General features: G+C 33.4%; 1 protein-coding gene across 1 annotated transcript in view; it reads left to right on the forward strand.

The window, feature by feature from the left end:
* The window catches only part of LOC129221107 (tyrosine-protein phosphatase Lar-like), a 281,893-nt gene that overhangs the window by 187,852 nt on the left and 68,708 nt on the right, over positions 1–25,333 (forward strand). The window contains exons 5-8 of the mRNA XM_054855554.1: positions 7,941–8,225; positions 18,282–18,464; positions 19,764–19,874; positions 22,803–23,075. Of these exons, the coding sequence (XP_054711529.1) occupies positions 7,941–8,225; positions 18,282–18,464; positions 19,764–19,874; positions 22,803–23,075 (852 nt within the window). The remainder of the gene's footprint in view (positions 1–7,940; positions 8,226–18,281; positions 18,465–19,763; positions 19,875–22,802; positions 23,076–25,333) is intronic.

Below are 25,333 nucleotides of genomic sequence, written 5' to 3' on the forward strand. Positions count from 1 at the left end.
CAGTACATTTCGTTATTGGGATTCAAAAAAAAAAAAAAAAAAAAACGTTTTTATCTCAAGGCTGCTTTAATGCAAAGATACTAGCACTCAAAGTAAAATCGCAGACAGTAAGATCAAAAGAAATGAAATAAAAATAAGAAAATGTAGCACTCGTTTGTTTCGATAAGTTTAATGCTGTGAATTTTTAATTCAGATTAGTTCGTATATGTTTTTCAAACAGAATAACTACTGATTTGCTTTTAAATTTATAGCAGTGCTAATATTCAGCTGCCCAAGATCAAATTAAAATGTATTGTTTATCTTTGTGGTCGACTGCCTCTATTAACAGTGAATGTTATTTTCAGGAGATTTCTCGCAAAGAGAATATGTGAAATATTTAACAAGTAAGTTGGTTAACTAAAGCGCACAGCCTTCACTCCTGAGATAGCTCTCAGTTCAATGCACAGTTCTCCCCCTTTCCCTTTATTACTTCAGTAGCATGTTGCATTTATATTAGTTGTGAAACGTTGTGGCAATAATCTAATCCACTGTTAGAGTAAAGCTTTGGTTTTGGAAAGTACAATTTTGGCGATGTACCGCGTTTATCGATGAAACAGATTGCCTCTTGACAATGATGCTTGGAAATAAATAAATAAATAAATGCTAGACAGAGAGTAGAAAAGGTTCCACCGCGTAATTGATGTAAGGACATTTTCTTCTTGAGTGTGATTGTTTAAAATTTGCAGTCTTTTTTTTTTAATGCAACTACATATTTAACAAGTCCTGATTTTTTTCCAACTATTGTAATGCAGGGTTCCCGCTATTTGTCTTCATATTTTGCAGGCGTTTTTTTTTTTCCTTCAAATACTTCAACAGCATATGATGGTAGTGTATCAATATGATTTTTTCCAGTTCGTATTAATCTATTTTTTAAATTTATTTGTTGTATATCTATACGGGTTGAGCATAATTAAATGACACTACTTCAAAACTGTCTACAGACGAAACTATTTTTCTGAAAGTTAAAAATTTTTTGTAGAATACATTGTAGGGATACTTTAAGCAAAAAAAAAAAAGTTCAAAATTTCGCTATCAGAGTTAAGGTTTTTTTCTGCAGATTTACGTCTAGTTCAGGATTTAAATTTCAGCATATTTTTATTCTTTAGCCATCCTAATGCAAAAAATCATACTCATTAAATGACAGATTCTCTTAAATGTGTGTAAAATCTTTGATCCACCACTGTCGTGCTTTGTGGCCTTCCGGATCCCCAAACCTCAATCTTTGGGCGTATCTAGAGGTTTCTAAAATGTATAATATTTTTGAATAAAATGCATTGGAGTTATCCCGTTCTTGCGCCAAATACATGTTAAAAAGAAAATTTGGATTTTAATAATTATTCAACTAATACTCAATTCTATTATTTTAATGCGAGTTTCGTGATTTGGTTTTAAAATATTGCTACAAAAAAATATTAATGTTTTTCTTCACATGTTCCTGAAACAAAACCTGTTACAACTATTTTCCTTCAACATCTTTTGAGTTTTTGGTTGGAGACGTCTAGTTCTTTGCAGAATGAAAGATATTTTCCTTCATGTGTTTAAATAGTGTAAAACACAACATAGCCAAAAAGTGAAGCTGTCCTCTTCTTCATTTTAGAACCAATATGTCGAACATATATTTGGCCGAATACCACCGGCCGAATTTCACTATTCGCCCTCGACCGAATACTGTGCGAAACATGTATTAATGCATTGAAAGTTTTATACAATTTTGTTTATACTCATCATGTTTAATGGGCATTTAAAATGACATCTTATTATAATATAGTGCTGTGCCATTTTTAAGGATATTCCCTAATGAATGGCAACTAAAAATGTCTACTACAAATCTTGACACTATTTTATTAATAAATTTGCTCAGAATTTTCCGATAAAACAAAAAACAAAATACTTTTTCAAGCACCTAGCATATTAAAAGGTTGGCATTTACTTGTCCCGCTATGCGGCCCTTCTAACCACTCCCCCCCCCCCCTTCCTCTCTGCGATGCACTGGGGGGGGGGGGGCGTTTGTTCGAAAAATTACGGTAGTTTCTTGTTGTGTTGCTTCACTGTTCTTTTAAGACAATATCGTTTATGGTATAGTGATTTAGAGTCCCTGTTGCTCCAGAGACAAAGAATGTGTAATTAATAAGACTTTTCGATGGTTATACATACAATATATTGCATTTTTTAAAAGTCATTACGCAAATTACGAACGGTATAGTTTGAAAAACGTAAAAGTTGGCAGTATTTAAATGTGTACCACTATGATAGTCACAAAATGAAGTTTCAGGCATATAATTTCTTTTTTCTACATACTTATTGCTCAATTAAACAGAAAGCAAAATTGTCATGCCAAATATAGAACTTTTTAAAAAATAATAGTTGCACTGTGTAATTGTAATTGGAGTTAATTTTTTTAATGTGATTTATTGACAATTTAAACTTGCAAAATTATTGCTATTATTTTAAAGAAAACCATTTGTTATTAATGGGGGGGGGGGGAGATATCAAGATTAAGCTATTCTTTATTGCAACCGTTTTGAATTTGAATCTTAATATTTTTAATTTATGCATTTTGTACATTTTGCGATTTTTGTGCAGTTCTTGTTTTCTTGTAGCTTGTTAAGAATTCATGTTTGTTCTCACTTTTGTGTAGTATTTTTCTGCGTATTATCCGTGGCGGCGTATGATCCGCAGGTGCCAAAATCGATCTGAAGAAAAAAAAAATTAAATCTTCGGAAATCCGCGGTGGCTTATAATCCACGGACAATAAGATGTCAAAAAACGAAGTTGTTTTGATTTAACACACAATTTTAGCAACTAAATTGAAAACGTTAACAAGTAATAATATTTAAGGTATGATCATTATTAATCTAAAAAATATTGATTTTTTTTTGGAAATTGTAATTTAAGTTCGTTAATTACTAAAAGATAGAGTCAAGACAGGATTAAGCGGTCTAGTCTAGTTCAAATGAAGACTGCTTCTACTATAGCTGTATGGTTGTTTATTTTACATAGCTTGAATTTTCCTCGTACCTGGAGTATGGTTGTTTATTTTACGTAGCCTGAACCGCGTCAGAAGAAATTTTAAGCTATGTAAAATAAACAATCATACAGGCTTTGTAAACGGACTCTATTGATGAATTCTGCTGAAAATTGAGGTTCAGTGCGTTGAAGTTGAGGAAAAAATACAGATAATTCGCAGGAAAATACAGTACTTTTGTATAACTAACTATGTAGCTCAAGATGTATGATTGGATTAAAATCTTATTGGTGAAACAAGTTGTGAAAATGATAGATTAACAAAAGGTATACCGAAAAGTATGCAGTGCATACAGGATTAGAACTTGTGATTTGAAAAGTATGGCATAAAGCATTTATGTTTCAGTACTTATATATTATGTTTATGTATACAGTTTTACTCTTTTGATCCAAACACACGGCTAAAATGAACATTTTGTTACTTAAGTTTGGTTTGCTATTGCTATTTAGTGGCAGTAAAACTTTCATGCAAAATACATGCATTAAACTGAAAGTCTCGGCTAAGACAAACAAAAATTTTTGCCCTCTTCATTGAAAAAATTTGTGATTGAATACTGTAATTTTGTTTTTTGGAAATTATTCATTGTTTTGTGAAAATTGTAAAGAATCCATTGTCTCTTCAAAAAAAAAAAAAGAAAGAAAAGGAAAATACTTGGAATTGAAAGTACCTATGGTTTACCTATGGACATTCCAATATGCTTGATGATAAATCACATTTTCTGCTGTAGATTACAACCTGTCTCACAACTATTGATCATTCTTTTTCTATTTTTTCCAAAAACATTCAACTTTAAGAAATAAGCAACATTTTAAAAAAAAATGTACCTACTAATAATTTGATTACAAAAAATAAATAAATTATTTTTTTATGTATAGATTGTATTTCTTTATTTTTACTTAGTATCACATATTCAGTTGTTAAGAATAACTGATAATGTGAACAAATTTAAGGATTAATATAAAAACATCCAAAAAATGCATCATCCATTAGCTTAATGGATGATATCCATATGGATCCATAGCACAAAGTTACTGATCTGGGGGTCTTAATAAGTCAGGATTTAAAGTTTAGCCAACAGTGCAGCATTGCTAGTAACAAGGCCAATAAGATGCTTGGGTTTATCAATAGATCTATTTCAAACAAATCTAAAGAAGTTCTTCTGCCCTTATATAGAAGTTTGGTAGGACCTCATTTGGAGTATGCTGTTCAGTTTTGGTCTCCTTATCTTAAGAAAGACATTAATGTATTGGAAAGGGTTCAAAGGCGAGCTACAAGGCTAATAAATGGACTTTCTCACTTAGACTATGATTCCAGGCTTAGAAGGTTAAAAATGTAGTCTTGAGCAAAGAAGAGACCGAGGGGACATGCTTCAGTTGTTTAAATTTATTAAAATGAAAGATGTTACGGGGCTGAAGTTTAGCACTGAAAACAGGACAAGGGGGTCATTGTTTTAAGCTATTTAAATCTCAGGCTAACATGGATATCAGGAAAAATTATTATTATAGCAGGGTAGTGGAGCTTGGAACAGTTTACCGGAAGAGGTGGTAATGAGTACGGGAGTAGATAGTTTTAAGAGGGCCATTGATCTTCACTGGGGATTGTGAATTGACTAGGACCAGTCTAGCTGGGCCCAGAGCCTGTTGCTGGTCGTCACTTTTGTATTTGTATTAATAAGTTTCACCCACTAGCTCATTTCTTTGAAAAAGGTGTTCCTTTTAACTTCAAAAAACATGTCTGCAGTTTGTGCTATTTTACGTTGTTTCTTATTTTGCTTTTTATGCACGATTGTATTTATTTAACAAATTTAAAGATATTTGACATTTTGTGTTAACAGAGTTCAACTATGTAAAAACTAAGCCTTAAATTCAAAATTGATTTTTTTTTCAAAGCATTTAGAATTTTCAACATTATTTCCATCTTAAATTCTTTATTTTGCATTTAACTGTAAATTTCATTGTTTATGTCTCAAATCATGCAGGTTTTAGACTATTGTAAGTTTCAGGTTGGCAGATTTGAAAGAGTTGACTGTGAATTGATTTTTATTGTCAATGAAATTTTACTTATTTATTTATTTATTTTACTTTTTATGAAATAGCTGGGAACCTTGCAAAGTTAGTCAGAAATCTTTTACTTTCCATATCAAGCATAGATTTTAATTATCACTTCATTTAAGAGCTTAACTTTTCAAAGAATCACATGAAATTACATGAGATGCCATTAAATATGGTGTCAATGGAGTGGAATGTACTGAATTAAAGTTTTCGGGTATATTAAATTAGTTTAAATTTTACTTATATCTTGGTCATTATTTTAAGTCACATACATACGAGGTAGGGTCAAAAAGTTCCCGGAATTGGTTAATACAATTTAATTGAAAATATATATTACATTCTTACATTATTTTCCTTCAAAATACTCTCCTCCTGCATCCACACACTTATTCCAGCGTTCGTACAATTGTTGGAAACACTCCTGAGAGCCGGTTTTTGAAAGTTCTTTCAGCTGCTTCGTCGCATTTTCAATCACCTCCGATGAATTAGCAAAACGACGTCCCTTCAATGCTTATTTCAGCCGTGGAAACAGGTAAAAATCTGGTGGTGCAAGATCGGGAGAATATGGTGGGTGTTCCAGAGTGGTAACATTGTTCTTAGCTAAGTACTGTTTCACCAATAGAGAGCGATGTGAAGGGGCATTGTCATGCAACAAAAACCAATCATTTTCTGCCCCTTTTTCAGGTCTTTTTCGTCGAATTGAATCTCGTAACCGTTTTAAGATCTCTCTGTACATTTCTTTATTTACTGTTCTCCCTTCAGGAATAAATTCATAATGAATCAAGCCACGGTAATCAAAAAATACCTCCAACATTACTTTACCCCGGCTTCTGTCCAAGCGAAATTTTTGTTTTCTGGGTGAACTTTTTGACTTCCATTCAGCAGACTGCCGTTTCGTCTGAGAGTCGTAAAGAAAGCACCAAGTCTCATCATCTGTTATAATTTTGCGCAGGAAGCTGTCGTCTGCATCAGCCATTTCAATCAAGTCCCTGGACATGGTCACTCTCATTTCCTTTTGCTCAGGGAATAACATTTTCGGAACCATGTGTAAGCAAACACGATGCATGTTCAAGTCATTATGAAGAATGCTGTGAACACTCCCATGTGAAATACCAAGTTCGGAGGCAATAGTATCGATGTTTGTTCGCCTGTCCGCACGCACAAGTTTTCGAACGCGCTCAACATTGTCATCTGTAGTGGAAGTGGAAAGCCGCCCAGTCCGAACATTATCTTCAATTGTTGTGCGACCGCCAAGGAAACGCTTGTGCCACTCGTAAACTGCCGATTTCTTCATCGCAGAGTTTCCGTATGCTTTTCTCAGCATCTCAAGAATCTCTGAGGGTGATTTCTCCAGCAACACACAGAATTTAATATCGCCACGTTGCTCTAATGACGACATTACACAATTCGACGAAAGAGAAATCAGAGACTACAATATTAATACACCCGCACGCACGAGACTAACAACATCTGCCTGTTGAACCTCATATGACCTTCAAGAGCAGTGATGCCAACCTTCCAAACACAAATTTCCCTTCCAGCGAACAAATACTTGAATGTAAGCGACTATTCCGGGAACTTTTTGACCCTACTACGTATTAATTGTTACACAATGTCTAAAAGTAAGTTTCAAAATTGCATCCAAATTTTCTCTGCAGTTTGACCAATATTTATTTATTTGAGTGTTTGATTTCAGTAGACACATGTAGCGTTTAACTATTATAAATGAAACATTCTACTTGAGTAAAACATTTGTAATCACTAAATGTTGCTGTTGATTTTTACTGACAAATAATGTTGAAATTGTTCTAATCTCATTTGAGCATAGTTGTATTTGCAGTGTTGTATGTTGCACATAATTCCTGATAATGTAATAAACTAATTGTAATGTGTAGAGCCATTTTTTAACTTAATATGTTGATTTATTGTATGCAGACATTTATAAATCTTTATGATCAGCAAATCTCTGTAACTGCTTTAAAAAGATTTTTTTCTCTCTCTAAGTTGAAAGTTCACCTATTTAACCTGTGTATATATATATAAAATAGAGAGACTGTTTTAAAAATTTTCTCCTGAATTGAATTTTTGTTCATAGTACCAAAAGCTGAGGTAGAGCATAATTTTAATTCCTGATCACTGTATGCAATCCTTTGCTTCTTTGCGACTAAATGGCTGTTTCCAGTTAATAAGAATTAAGCAGAATAGTTTTCAGTGCAAAGAATAAAACCTTTGGTTAACATCTTATATTTGAAGCTGCTGATTAGTTATTTTTAAAAAGTGCTCATTAACTGAGAATTATTTTCAAAACTTCTTGACATAATCATACTTTTTGAGTATTGTCCCCCCAGAGCAGCAGTAAGACATCTAAGCCCAAAAATAACCATATCATACTTCTGTTCTGAGGGGACGATGTGTAACTTAAAAAATTTAAAGTGTATTAGAGTGAAAATTTTGAAATGCTTTGCTTTAGAAGAAGTAGTATCAAGGGAACTTATGTTCACAATACCTAGCTTTGGCAAATAATATCAATGTTACCAATATAATATGAATTAATTTATATGAGAAGCCTGCAAGCTATCTAACGTTTTTATCTTCCAGTCAAGTGACCAATAATATTTAAATGAAACCTGCAAAATTAACCAATGTTTGTTGCACTTTATTGATTTCTACTGATAAATATCACTAACCATTTTTTATTTATTATATGAAGCCAAAGTATTTGAGAAGCACTCTAAAACTATTTTCTTTGTCTACCACCTGAACAGATTGAATTCTTAATTTTTTTCTCAAAATTTACTGATGTAATTTTTTCTCTCCATTTTCAGATCCGCCTCGTATCGAGACATATCCTCAAGACCAGATTGTGGCGAGTGGTGGCATTGCAGTCTTTGTCTGCACCGCTGTGGGTAATCCCAACCCGCAGATAGAGTGGCGCAAGAACGGCAAGCGAGTCACCACCCAGCGATACACGACCCTCGACATGCCCAATGGCTCCGTGCTCAGAATCGAACCCGTACGGGCAGAAAGGGATGATGCCACCTACGAATGTGTGGCCGAGAATGGCGTAGGAGAGCCCGTCAGAGCACTTGCAGACCTCAATGTACTGAGAGGTATGGTTAACTTTTATGTACATACTTTTATTGTATTTTCTACACTCTCTGGGTGTTACAGTTTTGTAAAATGTAGCTAAAACAAAATAAATCGAACTAGTCGACGCGTGCGGAACTCCTCACTCTGCTTCGAATCGTTTCATGTGGCATTTCTCTCTTTAAAAATTTCAAAGAGGAACATTGTGAAGATTTAAAGACATCAGCAACAAAACCTCGCTAAATACAACATTGTGATAATGTAATCATGGTTCACTTTTTGGTTGTACGTATTTTCAATGCAAACATAAGTATCATTAAAAGTGTGACTGAGTGACTCCTGAAAAAGCAGTAATTGTGCATGTGAAAAAACGGTTTGTGGCAAATACAATGCTGCCTAATTGAGCCTCTGATGAAAAAAAAAACATAAAAGAGATATATATTGGCACAGATTCGAACAGGCGCCATTCTGATTATCATCACGACACTCCAACCAACCGAACAACTTTGCCTTCATTTTCGAATGCTATTCATTGAAGCAATGTGTAATAAAAAAATAAAAAACAGCAAAAAAAGCTTTTTTGCCAAAAAAAAATAATAAAAAAGACCATGCGTGTATGTTTTGTCATTAGCCAGCTGATAAGCTTTAAAATTATTCGTAAAACATAGAGTTTGATTAAGGAATGAGGAAGTTCTCGCATAGCAATTGAAACAAACTTTCTAGAGAAATAACAAATTAGATTGAAAATAAGTGTTTTTATTTTTGAAAATTGATACAATTTTCCCGGTTCCTGCTTTAACCGTTATGGCTTGAATGCCGACACATGTTTCTCTTTTAATCGAACACTTAAAATTCAAAGCCAAAACCATTTGAACTGTATTCGTTTTTTAAGTGTAATTTTTCGAATGTAGACAAAATGCATTTTTTTTCACCGAAAGCAGAGGAACAGAAAAGGATTTCTTACATTTGAAGTTGATAATAAATTTAATGTTTTACTTCGTTGGGTGAGAATCGTAATTTCAATTTGGCATAGTAATTTTTTATTTATACAAAAGGTCAAACACAGCTATGAGCAAAATTTACATTTCAGCATACAGTAAAGAGCTTTTCTGCGCAAAAATCATTGAGGCCTTATTATAATATCAGGCGAGGTCTGAATTTTTAAGTCTAATTTTTTTAATGCTTACATTATGCTTAGTAATCTGAACGGAGTTAAAGCTTTAAAAAAAAGAAAAAAATCCTTCGATTAATCGTTAATTTATCTGAATAATAACTGTAGCATGCATAAAGGAGTTGAAACGCCAAGGAGCATTCCCTACGCATTTATGTTATTGCCTTACGTGTGTTATCTGTGATATGTTAATAGTATTGTGAGGCTTTGAGAAGTTGAGCTCCGACTCTAACAATGTTTACCTCTGTTTCGGTAAAGAGGGAAGAGTAATTGGCGTTAAATTGAATTGAGAAACTTTCTTAGTAGTTTTTCAAAAATATTCCAACTAAAATCCAATAACGTGTTTATTTTTTACTAAACTCCTCTAAAACAGGTAAACATAGTTAAAGTCACAGCTCAACTAACCAGAGCTGCACTGTTCATGTAATGTGTAATACTGATCTAAATTAACTATAATGGCGAACCCGAAGATCAGCTAATTTATAGCCGTACGCTCTACCAATAAAAAACTTATCAATGAAACCAAACAACTAAGCCCAGTGCCCTTGAGCTTCATAAAAAAAATTTAAAAAAAAAGCAGGTTTAATTGTGGATTTTTTTTTTTTTTTTTTTGCCAAAAGCAGTGCAAAAAATTGAAAAATTGTGTTAGAAATTTTAAAAAATCTGCATAAGAGCTTTACGCTGCATCAAGGTTATGCAAAAGCAATGTGCCTTTCCAAAAAATTGGTTTTTCCACCGCAGGTCTATTTTTTGTCATTAGCCGGCCCGATAAGCTTTAAAATGAGAGGGAATTTCTTCAAGAAATAAGAAAGGTCTCGACCGACAGAAAAATAATCCATAGAAATAATATATAAGATAAGATATTGAAGAGAAGTGTTTTTATTTTTGAAAATTTATACAACTTGTTATCGCAGGCTGTTTGAACTGTTATGGCTTAGATGGCAGCACGTGTTCATCATTTAACCAAACAGTTAAAATACAAAATCAGTTGAACTAAGTTCGTTTTTTAAGCATAGCTTTTCCAATGTAGTAAAAATGTGACTGGTTATTTGTTTTTTGCCGAAAGAAGAAAAAAAATGATATTTTACCCATCAAGTTGTTAGTAATTTTAATGTTTAAGTTTGTATTCTAGTAAATATTCGTAGATTAACTAAATAAAAAACGTAATTTCAATTAGGGGTAATAATTTTTTTATTTGTCCAAAGGGTTAAAAACTTATTAGAAGATCGATATTTCAGTGTACGATTTTTTTTCTGAACAGAAATTATTCCATTATAGTCTGAAATCTTATCCTGATACTTATATTTCAGGGTTCGTACGCCCTTGAAAAACCTTGAAAAGTGCTTGAAAAAAAAAAGTTCATTTTCAAGTGCTTGAAAACCTTGAAAAAGTTTTAAAACCTTGAAAAAGTTTCTTAGTGCTTAAATTCTCCCAAAAATCAACGAATTGTGCTTAGAAGTTTTAAAAAAGTATTTCACCAATGCAATTTTCTGAACATGTGTTCAGTATGCAACATCGCGAAAAATTGCTTCCGTGTTTGGGATTTCAATCCTTTTGCATCTTGTAAATATTTTGATGTTTTTTACAACCGAAAGATATTTTGACATATGGTACCTTAGATTAGTTTATTTTTTGTTTAATTTCATTAATTAACAAAGAAATTAATTTGGAAACCATGACAACATTGACCTTACTCGGGTTTCGCGGAAAATTGCTCTTGTGTTTGAAATTTCAATCTTTTTGCATCCTGCAAATATTTAAATATTTTGGCTAATCAAATGTTAGTTTCGCATATGCTACCTTAGATTAATATATTTTTTGTTTAATTTTAATAAAAATACAAATAAATTTATTTCATGGGAAACATGCCACATCGAACGAACTCAGACTTTGCGAAAAATTGCTTCTCGTGTTTGAAATTTCAATCTTTTTGCATCTTGCAAATATTTAAATATATTCACTAATCGGATGTTATTTTCATATTTGCTACCGTAGATTAGCATATTTTATGTTTAATTTCAGTAAAATATAAGTTTATTTTATGGGAAACATGACAACATTAAACTTAATTCGCGAAAATTTGCTTCCCTTGTTTGAGATTTCAATCCTTTTGCATTTTGTAAATATTTTTATATTTTTGGCAATTAGTAGTTATTTTGACACTGCTACATCAGATTAGCTTATTTTATTTTTTATTTTAATAACTAAAGAGTTAGTTTATTACCTTGGTCTTGTTTAATTATTTGCTAATTTATTTTTGCAATTTTGAATGATTATCTTTACCTAATTTTTGGTCATAGCAGATTTTTTTTAAAAAAATTTAAATTTCAGCAGTTGAGCACCTAACAAATTAACTTAAAGTTTGTATTTTAAATATAAAGTTGATTTATATAATTTTATTTTTAAGTACATCATTTTTTTTATGTCTGCTAAAATAAATAAGGTGTATAACAGGGATGGTTGTGTTATGATTACTCACTTGAAATCCAGTAGTGTTCGTTTTTATGCTTTTACCTCCCTATATCTCCAATTTTCCCCTTTTCCTCAAATGTTCAAAATTACTACTTTATTAAGGTTGTGGGTACTTGGAGCTTACCGAAAGAGGCTTTAATCAGCAAAGGGGTAGATAGCTTAAGGAGGGTCATTCATCTTCATTTGGATCTAATAAATTGACCAGTACAAGCCTAGCTAGGCCCAGTGCCTGTTGCTGGTTGTCAACAGGCACTGGGCATGGTATTTCTATGCAAAATATTTTGACTTAATAAACTATTTTATGAATTGTATGCATAGCAAAAGTTGTTGTTGTACATATGTATATTCAAGTAATAGGGGTCTTAGTTTTAAAAATTATTCCCCCCCCCCCTCGCCCCATTTTGCTCTTTGAAACTTTCAGGTAATTTTTTATGAACTCACAAATCACCTGAATATTATTTCCTTTCTAAATTTACATTCTAATTTCAACAATAACCCATTTTTTCCCAAAATAAAACTACTTTTGTCATAATATATGTCAACTTCTTGTGAATCTTTTCAATTTCGAAATATGGCTCTATAAATCTGAACTTGCACATTTATTGTCTATTGCAAGTTAATCAATGAAAGCTGAATAGGCTCAAGTTTGCATTCACAGTATTTATCACTGCTTAAGCTGCTTTTGTATATTTTGAGGTGTAGAGACTGGACTGTGGACTTTCATAAACTTTTCTTACTTCCTAATTTTTAAATTTACTCGAGGACAGTTGAAATGCCTTATTGTCTGAACAGCTAATAAATACATACGAATAATTGATTTGCATACTTATAAATGATTTGCAAACCTAATATTTTTAGAACTTAATAGTGAAAACTGAAATAACTTTCTGGGTAGTGTTTTTGTCCTAACCGCCCTTATATTGTAATAAACCACTATATAGATATTGGAAATAAATGTTGAAACCCGGGGGGGGGGGGGGAGTGACTTCAAAAACTCCTCTCTTGCAATACCATTGAACTTGGGTATTTTAGTTTCTTCCCTTAAAAGTTAAAAGCACTTATGAAAGGTTTTTTTTTTAAGTATTAATTTGCTGATTCTAGAACATATACAAACCTCTGACTGCTGCAACCTTTGAAAAACCTCAAAATTAAACCATTTGGTATCTGCTTCTCTTTATGACCAAACTTTTCAAACATTTTCAGAAAAACTTTCAACGCAGTAGATCTTTCATCAAAGCGTCTCTCGTTGTAGAAAAAGCAATTTTGCTTTCCTATACTTTTTTGTATTATTGCCTTATTTCTATGTGTTTGTAGTAAATGAAATCTGCATACAATATTTTTAGTACAAATTTATGATATTGCCTTGAAAACAAAATTTTTTACCTTGAAAAGTACTTGAAAAGTGCTTGAATTTTTTTCTGCCTAAAGGGTATGAACCCTGTATTTTCGCTTACACCATGCTTTAGTTTTCTGACCGAAGCCAAAGCTTTAAAACCAAAAAAAAAAAAAAAAACCTAACAATTAAGAATCATTGAGCTACAGGTTGCATCAAGTTTTCGTAACAGCAAGGAGCGTTCCTATCTCATTTATTTTATTCAATCACTTGGGTTATTTATTGTTTTCAAGCGTTCATGTAATATGCGATATTTGTCTAATTTTCTGATGCAGATCGTCTGGGCCGGGCCCACACACTCGTTCTTCTGGTTACCGTTCGAACCCTCTGCCGATCAAGCTATTCAGCTCTGTCGGTCGCAGCGCAAGTTAAACATAACTTTAACCGAAAACCTCAGTTAGGTGCTCAAAAATTTTTTGACAGGAAAAAAAACAATTTTTAGACCGTGGGTCTATTTTTCGTCATTAGTCTGCACGATAAGCTTTAAAATGAAGGGTAAATCAAAGAAATTGATCAAGAATTGAGGAAGATCTTTTGTAAGAACAGAAAGCAGGCTACAGAAATAATATATAAGGATAATTCTATTTATTTTATTTCCTATTTTGTTTTGTTGTTGTTGCTTAGATGAACTTTATTGCTGCAGAAAAGCTCAGACTTTCTTTCTGATAATATGTGTTTCGTTCGTAGTAAAAAGTTGATAAACTTTTCTTGTAGTATATAATAGATTTAATTTGAGGTATGTAAAAGAATTCAGTTGTATTGTTTATGGCAAATCTAATTTCGGATCAGTAGAGCCATTGTATGTTTCAGTTGCCAGTTTTTGTTTGTATGTTTTATTTAACCGAAATTTCACCGTTTATATAAAATTTGCACTTTAAGACTTTTTTTTTGGCAAAACACAGTACACATTACCTTAATTCATTTTATTTCCGAGGCTTGTGTAACACAATTTTGATATAGCACAATACATATTCACCAGATTTATATTGTGTGCATGATTAACTAGTTTAAAAAAAATAGGCTAAATATTATTTATAAAAAAGTCTCCTATAACACGGTTTCGATATAGTCCAGTCAATAGGTAGGAAAAAACGGGCTTGCCTTACAAAAAATGGAGTCAAAGATTTTATTTTTTAAATCTGTGTATACTAGTGCCAATATGAAAAAAACAAGTTATCCAACACGAAAGACTTCGGGAGAAGTTTTGGGGGCCGAAAACCCCCCAAAATATGTGACTTTTTGTGGTATTTTCAAAATATCTCAAAAATGGTTAAAATTACAAGAAAACTTCCAATGCAAATGTTAAAGAGGATTAAATTTCCTTCAACTTTTGTCATTACAACTTTTTGTAGCATGAAAAGCAAGCGAGTTACAACTACTTGAAAGTCACACTTTTTCTGAATTCCTCAGCAAAGTGCGTGAAAGCGCATCAGATAACGGAGGAAAAAAGGAGAAACGCCGTCAGTGGGACCTTGGAAATGATTTGTGAGCTGAGGGTAAATGACTCCGTTCCCTTTAACTTAAACAAAACACCCCCATTCTACCCCTCCCCTTTTTTTTCTCTCCAAATGAGATGAATCGACTCAATAGCTACTCATGTTGGTCACTTCAGAGTTCGAGCGAGAGTATGTTTTATCAATCTGTGTGATCTGTATTACAATTTTTTTTTCTAGAAATAATTACACCTGACCAAGGTGGTTTTTTTTTTTTTTTTTTTTGCGAAATCAGTTTGAATGAATGCGAAATAAAGATTGTGAAGGAGAAGGGAGTAGAAAATCTTCAAAGATGCAGCGCAAAACGTCAAAATGAAGAACATCTGCGTTTTTGAAGGACTTAAAAGAAGTGACAATTCACACTGTCTGTCACAAATGCTGTATCAATGAGCAATCAATCTCTTCCCTTGAAGTAATGGTTGAACCTAACATGTTGACTAAATTCCTCAAGAAAGATTTCTAGCAAATTATAACAAGAATCGTCTTATTCAACTTCTTGAGACATATTTCGAAGAGTGTGGCATTGAAGTCATGCAAACTCAAGAAGATGCCGACTTACTTACTGCACTTTCAAAGGCGAAGGAAATTGAAAAGATTGTTATAGTGGGCGAGAGGATATAGATCTGTTGGTGCTGATGACAGCTTTAGGACAGCCTTTTAGCAACTTGTTCTTTTTAAAACCTGGAAGAGGGAATGCTTGTGATTTGTTTTTTTCCCCACTAAATCTTTTAAGTTTGACCCCACCAATATTCTTTTCATGCATGAAAAGAATATTAGTGTGGGTGTGATACGACTTCGGCAATCTTTGGCCAAGGCAAAATTAAGTTGTACAAAATAGTCGAAAAAAAAAAAAACAACCTGAAATTGAAGAAGCTATTGAAGCATTTATGGACCCAATCAGTCATCATGATGCCGTAGCTGCAGCTGGAGAAAACATTTTGAAAATATTATGCACTGATGACGTAAAGTATTTGAACCTATCTTTGGGTACTTTGCGATTTAATCTTTTTATAAAACTAGTATACAGGGCTAAAATAAATCTTGCAGGGCTACCTCCAACGTGCGGGGGGGGGGGGGGGAGGGATGCTGGACGTTATCACTCATATTGGTGCTACCACCAAATTCAAAGTTGTTAGGGCAACATAATTGATCCAGAGAAATGGGGTTGGGAACGCAGAACGCAAGGTCTAATGCCTGTTGACACGAAAAGAGATTCAGTTACTCAGAATCTTTTGAAGATTGTACCTTGTACCTGCAAAAAAAATTGTACTGTAGCCTGTTTTTGTCGCAAGGCAGGTTTAAAATGCTCCAGCACGTGCAAACACTGCAGTGGCACAAATTGTGAAAATGTTGCAGAAATTTCATCTTTGGATGAGACTGCTGAAGATGATTTGTTCCAGGAGCTTTTGGAATTACCGCAACAAGGAGATGAACAATTAAAGGACCACAGCTTCTTTCTACCTCCTACAGATTCTGAACCGGGAGAACCTGGGCCTTCAAAACGATTTCGAAGAGAATAAACAGCATATTTTGTTGTCCTTTCTCGATTTGCTTTAAGGTCGAATGAATCTCCCTGTAATTTAGATGTATGTATTAAGCTTCTACAGTTGGATTTTCATTTTGAAAGGTAATTCTTTTGGGGTTTTTATGCCTCAAAAAGTCAGTTTCTGCAGAATTTTTTCAAAGTGTTCATTACGTATTACTATTGTACCTTCATTTATTCATTATTATGTCTATTGTTTGCTTATTATCACCCTAGTATTTATTCATTCACATTTATATTCAAATATCGCATTTTCGCTTGTAATAGAATAGGTGGTACGAATTATGTGCTTTAAATGAATGAGAGGATTATGTAATTCAATTACAAACTGCAATATAAATCATGTGTTATTAGGGTCTGATAAAGACTACCTCTGTCAGACCAAAAATATTAGTTCGTGAGCGGTGGGGGAGGGTTTATTATTATTATTGTATCAGAGCATAGGATGCATGATTGTGTTTGCTTATTAGCTGCCTAACATTCATTCCTTCACATTAATATTTAAAAATCGCATCTTTGTTTGCAATAATTAGACTAGAATGTACGAATTATGTGCCTCAAATGAATGTATATATTGTGTAATCCAGTTACAAACTGCAATATATCATCTGTTATTGGAGTCTGATGAAGACTACCTCTGTCAGACTAAAAATGTCCGTCCGTGAGCAGCGGGGGACGGGTTTTCTTTTATTAATTCATCGTCGTATGTGCTTTAAATGAATGTGTATATATGTATTTCAGTTTCACAATACATCGTCTGTTTTTGGAGTCTAGTGGAAACTAATCTGTCAGCCAGAATTGCCACTCTGTGTTCAGCGGGGGGTGAGGAAGAAATTCAAACTACTCTAACTGTCGATAAACTCTCTGAAACTAAAGTTTCTATTCAAGTTCTAATAATTATGACGCCTTGCTTTCGATGTGAAAGATTTTTTTTTCAGAGTGGAGGAAAACTGCCTATTTTCAAAGAGCTATAGCAAGCTTGCTATTTGTGCTACAAAAAAGTTGTAAATACAAAAGTTGTAGGAAATTTTATTTCTTTAAACTTTATATTTAATACTTTTTTCTAAGTTGAACCATTTCGGAGATATTTTGGAAAAAACAAAAAAAGTCATAAATTTTTGTGGTTTTTCGGCCCTCAAAATTTCCCCCGGGGTCTTTCGTGTTGGATAACTTGGTTTTTCCATGTCGGCACCAATATGTACAAATTTAAAAAAAAAATCTTTGACCCCATTTTTTGTAAGGTAAAATGTATCTATTGACTTGACTAATACTATACAATAGAAATTAACTGTGTTATGCTAGGGATACCTGTATATCATAATGAAACATATAATCAAAATAAAAAGCAAATGTTTGGCAGACTTATAGTTCAGCTACCACTATTTGTTTGTTTACCTGAAGTAGCTGTTATTTGCAATGGGGTGAATAGTTTCTAGACGGTTCTTGATCTTCATTGGGGATTCATAAATTGACTAGGACCAGCCTCACTGGGCCCAGACCTTTGCTGGTCGTCACTTATGTGTTTGTATTTAGAATTTTTATTTATGTAAATATAAAAAACTTTTAACCTGTGCAAATTTTGATCTGGGATAAACCAAAGAGCCGGATAAATGGAGGCCTGGTAAATGAGGTTCTACTGTACATTGTAAGCCACATGTTGTTGTCCACTTACATCTGATGCAAGGAGAAGCAAAGGGATTTAAGTGGACTATTTAAAGTTTCGGGTAAATTATGTTTAAGGTTCAGATCCTTGGTAGTCTTTCTTTAAAAAATTTTCTACATCATGCTGTACAACACAACCGACTAGAGCTACTAGTACTATTTCTTGCCCCAAAGCAGAGGAGAGGTTCTCCTATCATTTGTACTTACCTCCAAATGTTTTTATTTTGTCAGTTACATCCCTTTGCTGCCTCATGTCTAAAAATTAAATAAATGTGCAAGATTTCAGTTGGAAAATAAATTAGTCTTTGGTTTAGAATGCTTACATTTCTCATTTCTGTGTTGCAGAGGATGCACTGCCACCTGGATTTCCAAAGTTTGTGCGCCAACCCAACATGCAAGGAATCGAAAAAGGACGCAGTGCATTGCTCCCCTGCCAGGTTGAAGGAGATCCTGAACCCTCTATCAAATGGTTGAAGAACATGATTCCTCTCGACATGAGCATCTCTCGATATTCCTTGGTTCAAGGGTGTAAGTACTGATTTTATCATTTGAGTTAGTTTGTAGTGTTTTATGGAAAGTTTATAAATATAGCGACTGAATACTCTTACAATCTTTAAAAAGGCTTTAAATCTTTTAGCCATTGTTGCCTGAACCCTGTTGGCACAATTTAGCTGTAATTGTGGTCAGGTTGCACTGGCAAAGGGTTTAACTGTCAGAAGTAAGAATGTAATTGCAAATGTCAAGATGACGCTTGGAATAAGTTTTCTATGCACTGAAATGAAACTGAACTATCATTTATTTCAAATAAGTTAAATATGTATGAGGTGACAAAAAGAAAAAGAAAAAAAAAAAACCCATTGGATAAAAGTAATATGCATGCATTTAAAAAGTATTGCAGTTTTTGAAATTAAGTTTCTATTCCTTTATTTGAATTGTGAGTTTTGATTGCATTGTGTCGGGGACACACAAGGGGGTTGACTGGAATAACTTAAGATAGTGTAGATAGTGAAAGTTATATGCATGTAGCGTTTACAGACTGTTTAATAAAATCCTTAAACTTATTTTTTATGCTTACTTAAAGTAAAGGTTGGTTGGTGATCTAAAGTTTCAGGCATTAAGTTTGGTGCCTAGCTTAGCTTTGGATATATGACCTTCAAAACCAGATTGTTGGTATAAAAATATGCTTAACAAGCATTAATTTCTAATTTCCAAACATATTTATTTTTAAGTTTATCTCAGATAACACTCACACTTGTTTGATGTAAAATATAAATGGTCCTTCAATTTAGGTACATTTTTAACACTAGAAAGACAGAGGCCTGTCGTAAATTGATTTGAGTAATTCAAACAGCAACATTCAACAGGCTCTAAGCCCAGCTAGTCTGATCCTTGTCAGTTCATTAGTCCCCGATGAAGATTGATATTGCCCTCTTAAAGCCCCTACTTATTACAGCTTCTTCTAGTAAGCTCTTCCAATCCTACAACCCTACTAAAGTAATATTTTTTTCTAATTTCCAAATTAGCCTGAGATTTGAATTGCTTAAAACAATGACTCCTTGTCCTGCTTTCCTTGCAAATATGTAGCCCATTAACATCTTTCATTTTGACCAACTGAATCAACAACTGTTGATGATTTTGAGGATTTGAGATTAACTGCATAGAATAATCATGTTACATATCATAGATGAACAGTTGGTTAGTCCATATATCTCTGTTTGAAAACACATTTTGAATAATCACTCAATTGTTGGACATTTAAACTGAAAAATATTTTTAAAACGTTAGATGATTTGTCATTGACTAAAAGAAATCGTTTTTCCTTTCTAGATTCATTACAAATAACAGATGCTGAAGAGGAAGATCAAGGAAATTACGAGTGTATGGCAGAAAATTCTCATGGTTCTGCTTTATCCGTAATGGCCACACTTTTTGTACGAGGTATGTAAAATGCATTTCACGTGTATGTTATTTAATGTAAAAATTCACATTATTATTGATTTAATTTGACAATCTTTGTTTCTGAAATAAAATTACATGCTTAATTCTCTTCTATTGAAATTAGAGATGGCCAATGTTGTCCTTTTTAATTATCGGTTCATAAGAGGATCGTTCTTTTTTCAACCTGTGCATTGAACTAGTTCATTTGAATGACTCCATTTGTTTCAAAAAAATGCAGGTGATCTCCCTTAGCAAGAGATACTCAGGGTACATTAAAAATATTTCATTGCATCAATTAATCAATAATAAAAGTAAGTAAAATTTCCGAACAGTAAATTACTCTGCCAATAAAATCTTCATCAAAAAATATTTTATTTATGTTTAGATGTATAAAGCAGTTTTCGTTCTTCTTGTAATGTATTTCTTAGTGACTGAGTGGTGTCTAGGTAATACATGACATTTGTTTTCCATTTCAAAGATCACAGGTTTGATTCCAACAATGTAGAAAATTTGATAATTGAATTTTATACATTGAAAAAAAAAGTGTAGTTGACGTGACGCCAAATTTTTTTTTAAAAAAGTCTCTGAGTACTGTCCCATAAAACATTTTCAGTGTTAAAGGAACTTGTGTAAAAACTGTATTATTTCTAAATAGAAATTTCTTACCTCTGAGCATCGATCACAAATGAAAAGCTGCATTTCCAATTCTAGTATGGTCGTAGTATTTGTACATTGAAGAACTGTTTTTCCCAAGCACCCTTCCTCCTTCCTCCAGAAGAAAAGGCTGGCGGCTCCATAAAACGGATATTTAACACTAGAAAGACGGAGGGGCCTGTGTGGCCCCTCGCGTAGTTTGTTGTTTAATAACTCGGATAATATCTAACGGAACTTAATGGAATTTTCTGACTTTTCATTATATGACACTATTTGAATGCTTGTTTAAACATTTAATCATTCGCCTCATAGTACTGTTAATATTGATCCTTATACCTAGAAAGACAGGAGGGGCCGCAGTGGCCCCTAAGCATTTTGACAATTAAAAAATTTATTTTTTTCCTTTCTCCTAATTGTTGTAGCATAAAAAAATGCCATTCACTCTAGTTTAACGTGTAACTTCCTCTTTATGCAGCCGGTTGGATATCCAAATGCTATAAACAGTAACGACTGCTTACCATCCTAATGGTGGCCATTGCTCTTAGAAAGGAAAACTAATTCAACCTTTTTCCCAGTGTAGAGGGGAAAAAACTCAAAATAATTTAGTACTAAGTTTTTATTTAGTCATGAAAGAAGGTGTATCAGGCATGTGGACTCCCTCAGGAAGAATTTTTAAAAGAATTCACTCCCAAAATGAGTAGGGGCCACACTGGCTCCTTCAGTCTTTCTAGGTATACAGAAAATGTCAGTCGTTCTAGTGTTCAGTTTAATGGCACTTGTTATAATTCTGGTACAATTTAAAAAATGAATATTCTTAATTGTTATGATGTGTAATTACTTTTACCATTTGAAATACATAAGTGAATGAAACATGGTTCGCCACTACTAACCTGTCGCCAAGAATAAATATCGCAATGGCTTGATGCCGAACTGAACCTGAGATTTCAGCTTTCATGCAAGAAGAAAAATATTAATCATATTTGTGATATTAAAAAATGGTGCCATTCACCTTTTTAAATAAGAATTCTTTTTGTTAATTTTAGAAACAAAATTTGAAAGATAGTAAATTTATTTGATATAATTTTAACTCTTAATGCAAATAAATCATTTCAAAAATTTTGCATTCAAACTAAGCTATTGAAGACAAGTAATGGTCCCATAGATTTTAAAAAAATAATAACAATAATAAAAAGGTCTGTACTAATTTAAATCAAAGTGAGTTTAAACTTCATTTTGTTTTAAATGTAAGGGAATGTAGGACAATGTGAAATAGTTAAGATCTCAATTAGTATTTAAAATGTTAATAACAAGAACTTTATCATTTTATAATTACAAAAATATTTTTTGACTTACAACAAAATATTACAAGATGAGTATCAGTTTTTGAAAATTACCTGTATTATCGTATGAGGCATTGAGAAGCAAAGGGATGCAAGTGGCAAAATTAAAAATTTGTAGATAACTAGTACACATGGTAGGTGAACCTCTCCTCTATCTTGGGGCAAGAGTACTAGTAGCCTTGGTAATTGCTGCTATACAGCATGATTTAGAAAAAAAATTCAATGAAAGCCTACCTAGGAGCAAATCTTTAAACGCATTTTACTTGAAACTTAAAAATGTCCACTTGCATCCCTTTGCTTCTCTCTGCCTCATATGCTTTAATATTTAACGGTATTTTTTCCGTGCATGCTACTCAGGGGCGTGCACAGGGGGTGGGGGAGAAGTGACACCTGTTGGCCCGGGCCCAAGCCTGAAGGCGCCCAAGATTTTAAAAATGAGGGGTGAAATAAATGTAGGGACGTGGGGTAAACAATGTGGAGGGTTTTGTAACAGACATTTGTGACAGGCCTCAAAATTTCTGTGCACGTCCCTGGTGCTTCTACACAGTTAAAATATCAGCAGATTGGTGGTGTTAAAAGCAGGGTAAATATTTCACCATTTCACTTTGTTCCGCTATTTCACTTTGCCCCATATTCCCTTACTTAATAATGCCTTTCAAAACCTAAAAAGAATTTTTGGGAATGATCACCAATCATAAAGATTGGGATTGGTTTATTCTGAAAAGAATGTATTATACACTAAACTGTAACACTTAAAGGAAATGATCAAAATATAACACAAAAAGATTTTTAAATATAGTCACTGGTCATAAAGTTTATTATTGAATGTGTTCTTCAAAAAATTGAAGTAATGTTGAATTAATGTGGAAACCAATAAGTATATCTTTTTGATTGAAAGCTGCTTTGTTTTTGAGAAATTTCTCTTTTTTTCCAGTGAGAAGGGTTCCTCCTTACTTTTCAATTCGTCCAGAAAACGTGTACGAAGTGATGCCTGGCAATGCATTGAACATCACCTGCGTAGCAGTTGGCTCTCCCATGCCATTTGTAAAGTGGCGCAAAGGCCTCATGGACATCACACCTGACCACACAATCCCAATTGGTCGGAACGTTCTTGTCCTCACGGACATTTCCGAGTCTGCGAACTACACTTGCATTGCTGCCTCTAAGCTGGGTAACATTGAGACCACGGCGCAAGTGGTAGTGCAGGGTAAAGTACCTCTCTTTCATAGAATTTTATTACAAATACAAAAGGGGTGTTTTTTTAAAGCTATTCGTCCCCATCATTGTTGTTGTTGACCTATCCCTAGTCAACCAACACTAAGGAAAGGTTGGGTGCCATTGCCTCAAGATGTTGGACTTCTTTATTTTACTACAATTTACAACATAATCATAACCGATTTACAACATCCTTTATATAGGAGTTTAGTAAGACCTCATTTGGAGCATGCTGTTTGGTCTCCTTATCTGAAGAAAGATATTTCTGTTTTGGAAAGGGTTCAAAGAAGGGTTACTAGACGAGCAAGGGGACATTCAGATTTACACTATGATAACAGACTTAATTGGCTTAATATATAGAGCCTGGAGTAAAGAAGAGTAGAGGAAACATGATTCAGTTGTTTAAATTTATCAAAATGAAAGATGTTAACGGGTTAAATTTTAGCCCGGAAAGCAGGCCGCGGGGTCGTTGTTTTAAGCTATTCAAATCTCAGGCTAACCTGGAAATTAGGAAAAATTACTTCTTTAGTAGGGTTGCGAGCACTTGGAACAGCTTACCGGAAGAGGCGGTAATAAACAAGGTGGTAGATAGCTTTAAGAGGGCCATTGATGACTTATAAACTGATTAGGACCAGTTTAGCTGGGCCCAGAGCCTGTTGCTGGTCGTCATATTTGTAATTGTATAAAAAAAGGAAATATCGCCCGGGACACCAATGGGAATTGAAACCATGTCCTCTGGCATATGAGGCAAAACTTTTACCACAGAGCAATGGAGACTTCAATCACCCCCCATTGAAGGTTCAAGATTGCAATACAAAAATTAGGCATCAATGGCACTTACCTTTTTTCCTTACACAGTAAAATCTAACTATATAGTAATACTTTTTGGGCCTAAAAAATAAATTATTTTGGGCAAGTCATCGTTATAAACCGTTGGAGCATTTATTCGGGCATTCAAGTCATAATTATATGATATTTTATTTCCCCCTAAAAACATTTAAAATAATTTTCAATTCAGATTGTAAAGCATTTGGAGATAATTTTATTCAGTATTTTTCATCAAAAAAAGTTGTCCTAATGTGAGAAAAACTAAATTTATTGCAGAATCACCCATTAATTACTTGGATGTTAGATGAGTTGCTATTTTTAGTGATATTGATTTTATTGTGTTTTGGTATACTTCACCCTTTTTAGCCTACTTTCCCAGTAAAAGTCAGAAAAAGAAGAAAAAGCATGAAAGAAGGCTTAATGCATCTTAAAAATATCGCAAAAAACAAAAAAAAGTCAGAAATAAATAAAATAATTGAATAAATATCGAAAAATTAAAAATTGGAAAGTAGGGTATTGAGATGGGGGAAAATGACTGTCGGTCTGTCTGTCTGTCCCCCCCCCCCCCCCAATAACTTTTGAATGAATAGTCCGATTCGAACAATTTTTTTTTGTTTGAAAGATCTCGGTGAGGACATCTCATTCCCATATTTTACTTTTTGATTTGAACTATTTTTGTTCAATTCTGAACAGTTCAAAAAAACTTAACATTAGCGCCTACGGGGAAATTGAAAGCAATTCTGAACCATGAGGCGAATTCGCTACAAACAAACTTTGTAGGAAAAAGTGTTTGATGAAAAACTTGTATATAAAATATCTTTTTGATTTGAACAATTTTCCGTTCAATTTTGAACAGTTCAAATCCCTTAACATTAGTGCCTACGGGAAAACTGAAAGTCAATGTAGGTTCCGTACTTGAAGGCGGATTTACTTCAAAAAAATTTTATTGGAAATAGCTCTTGATGCCAAACTCCAGACTTCGACTCCAAGAATTTAGGGGCACTTGACCCCGACTCCGACTCTTGTGCCCGACAATTAATCAGACTCCGACTCCCCGACTTTGACTCTGACTTTGTAGCTTTGCCAAAAATTTATACACAGAGGACCGACTTCGATTATTGGATATTCGACTCTGACTCCTTTACCCCAAAATGAGATTGACTCCGACTCTGCAGCTATGGTTTTGACTGTGAAATAATTATTGTTGATCTGACTTGTTTTTACTTTTACGCTAAAGTTTTAATTTAGGTATTCAGTTTTCGGCGAATAAACTCGAAGTCATTTATGTTTGTACATAAAGATATGCGCAGACGATTTTTTTTTTTGACATGAAAATTATTTCTTTAACTTGACATTTTATAGTTTTTATTTATTTTGGTAAGTGCATTAATTCATTTAAAAAATTGTTTTTTGCAACAGGGG

The sequence above is a fragment of the Uloborus diversus genome, chromosome 4, assembly GCF_026930045.1.
Source record: "Uloborus diversus isolate 005 chromosome 4, Udiv.v.3.1, whole genome shotgun sequence".
NCBI classification, from domain to species: Eukaryota; Metazoa; Arthropoda; class Arachnida; order Araneae; family Uloboridae; genus Uloborus; species Uloborus diversus.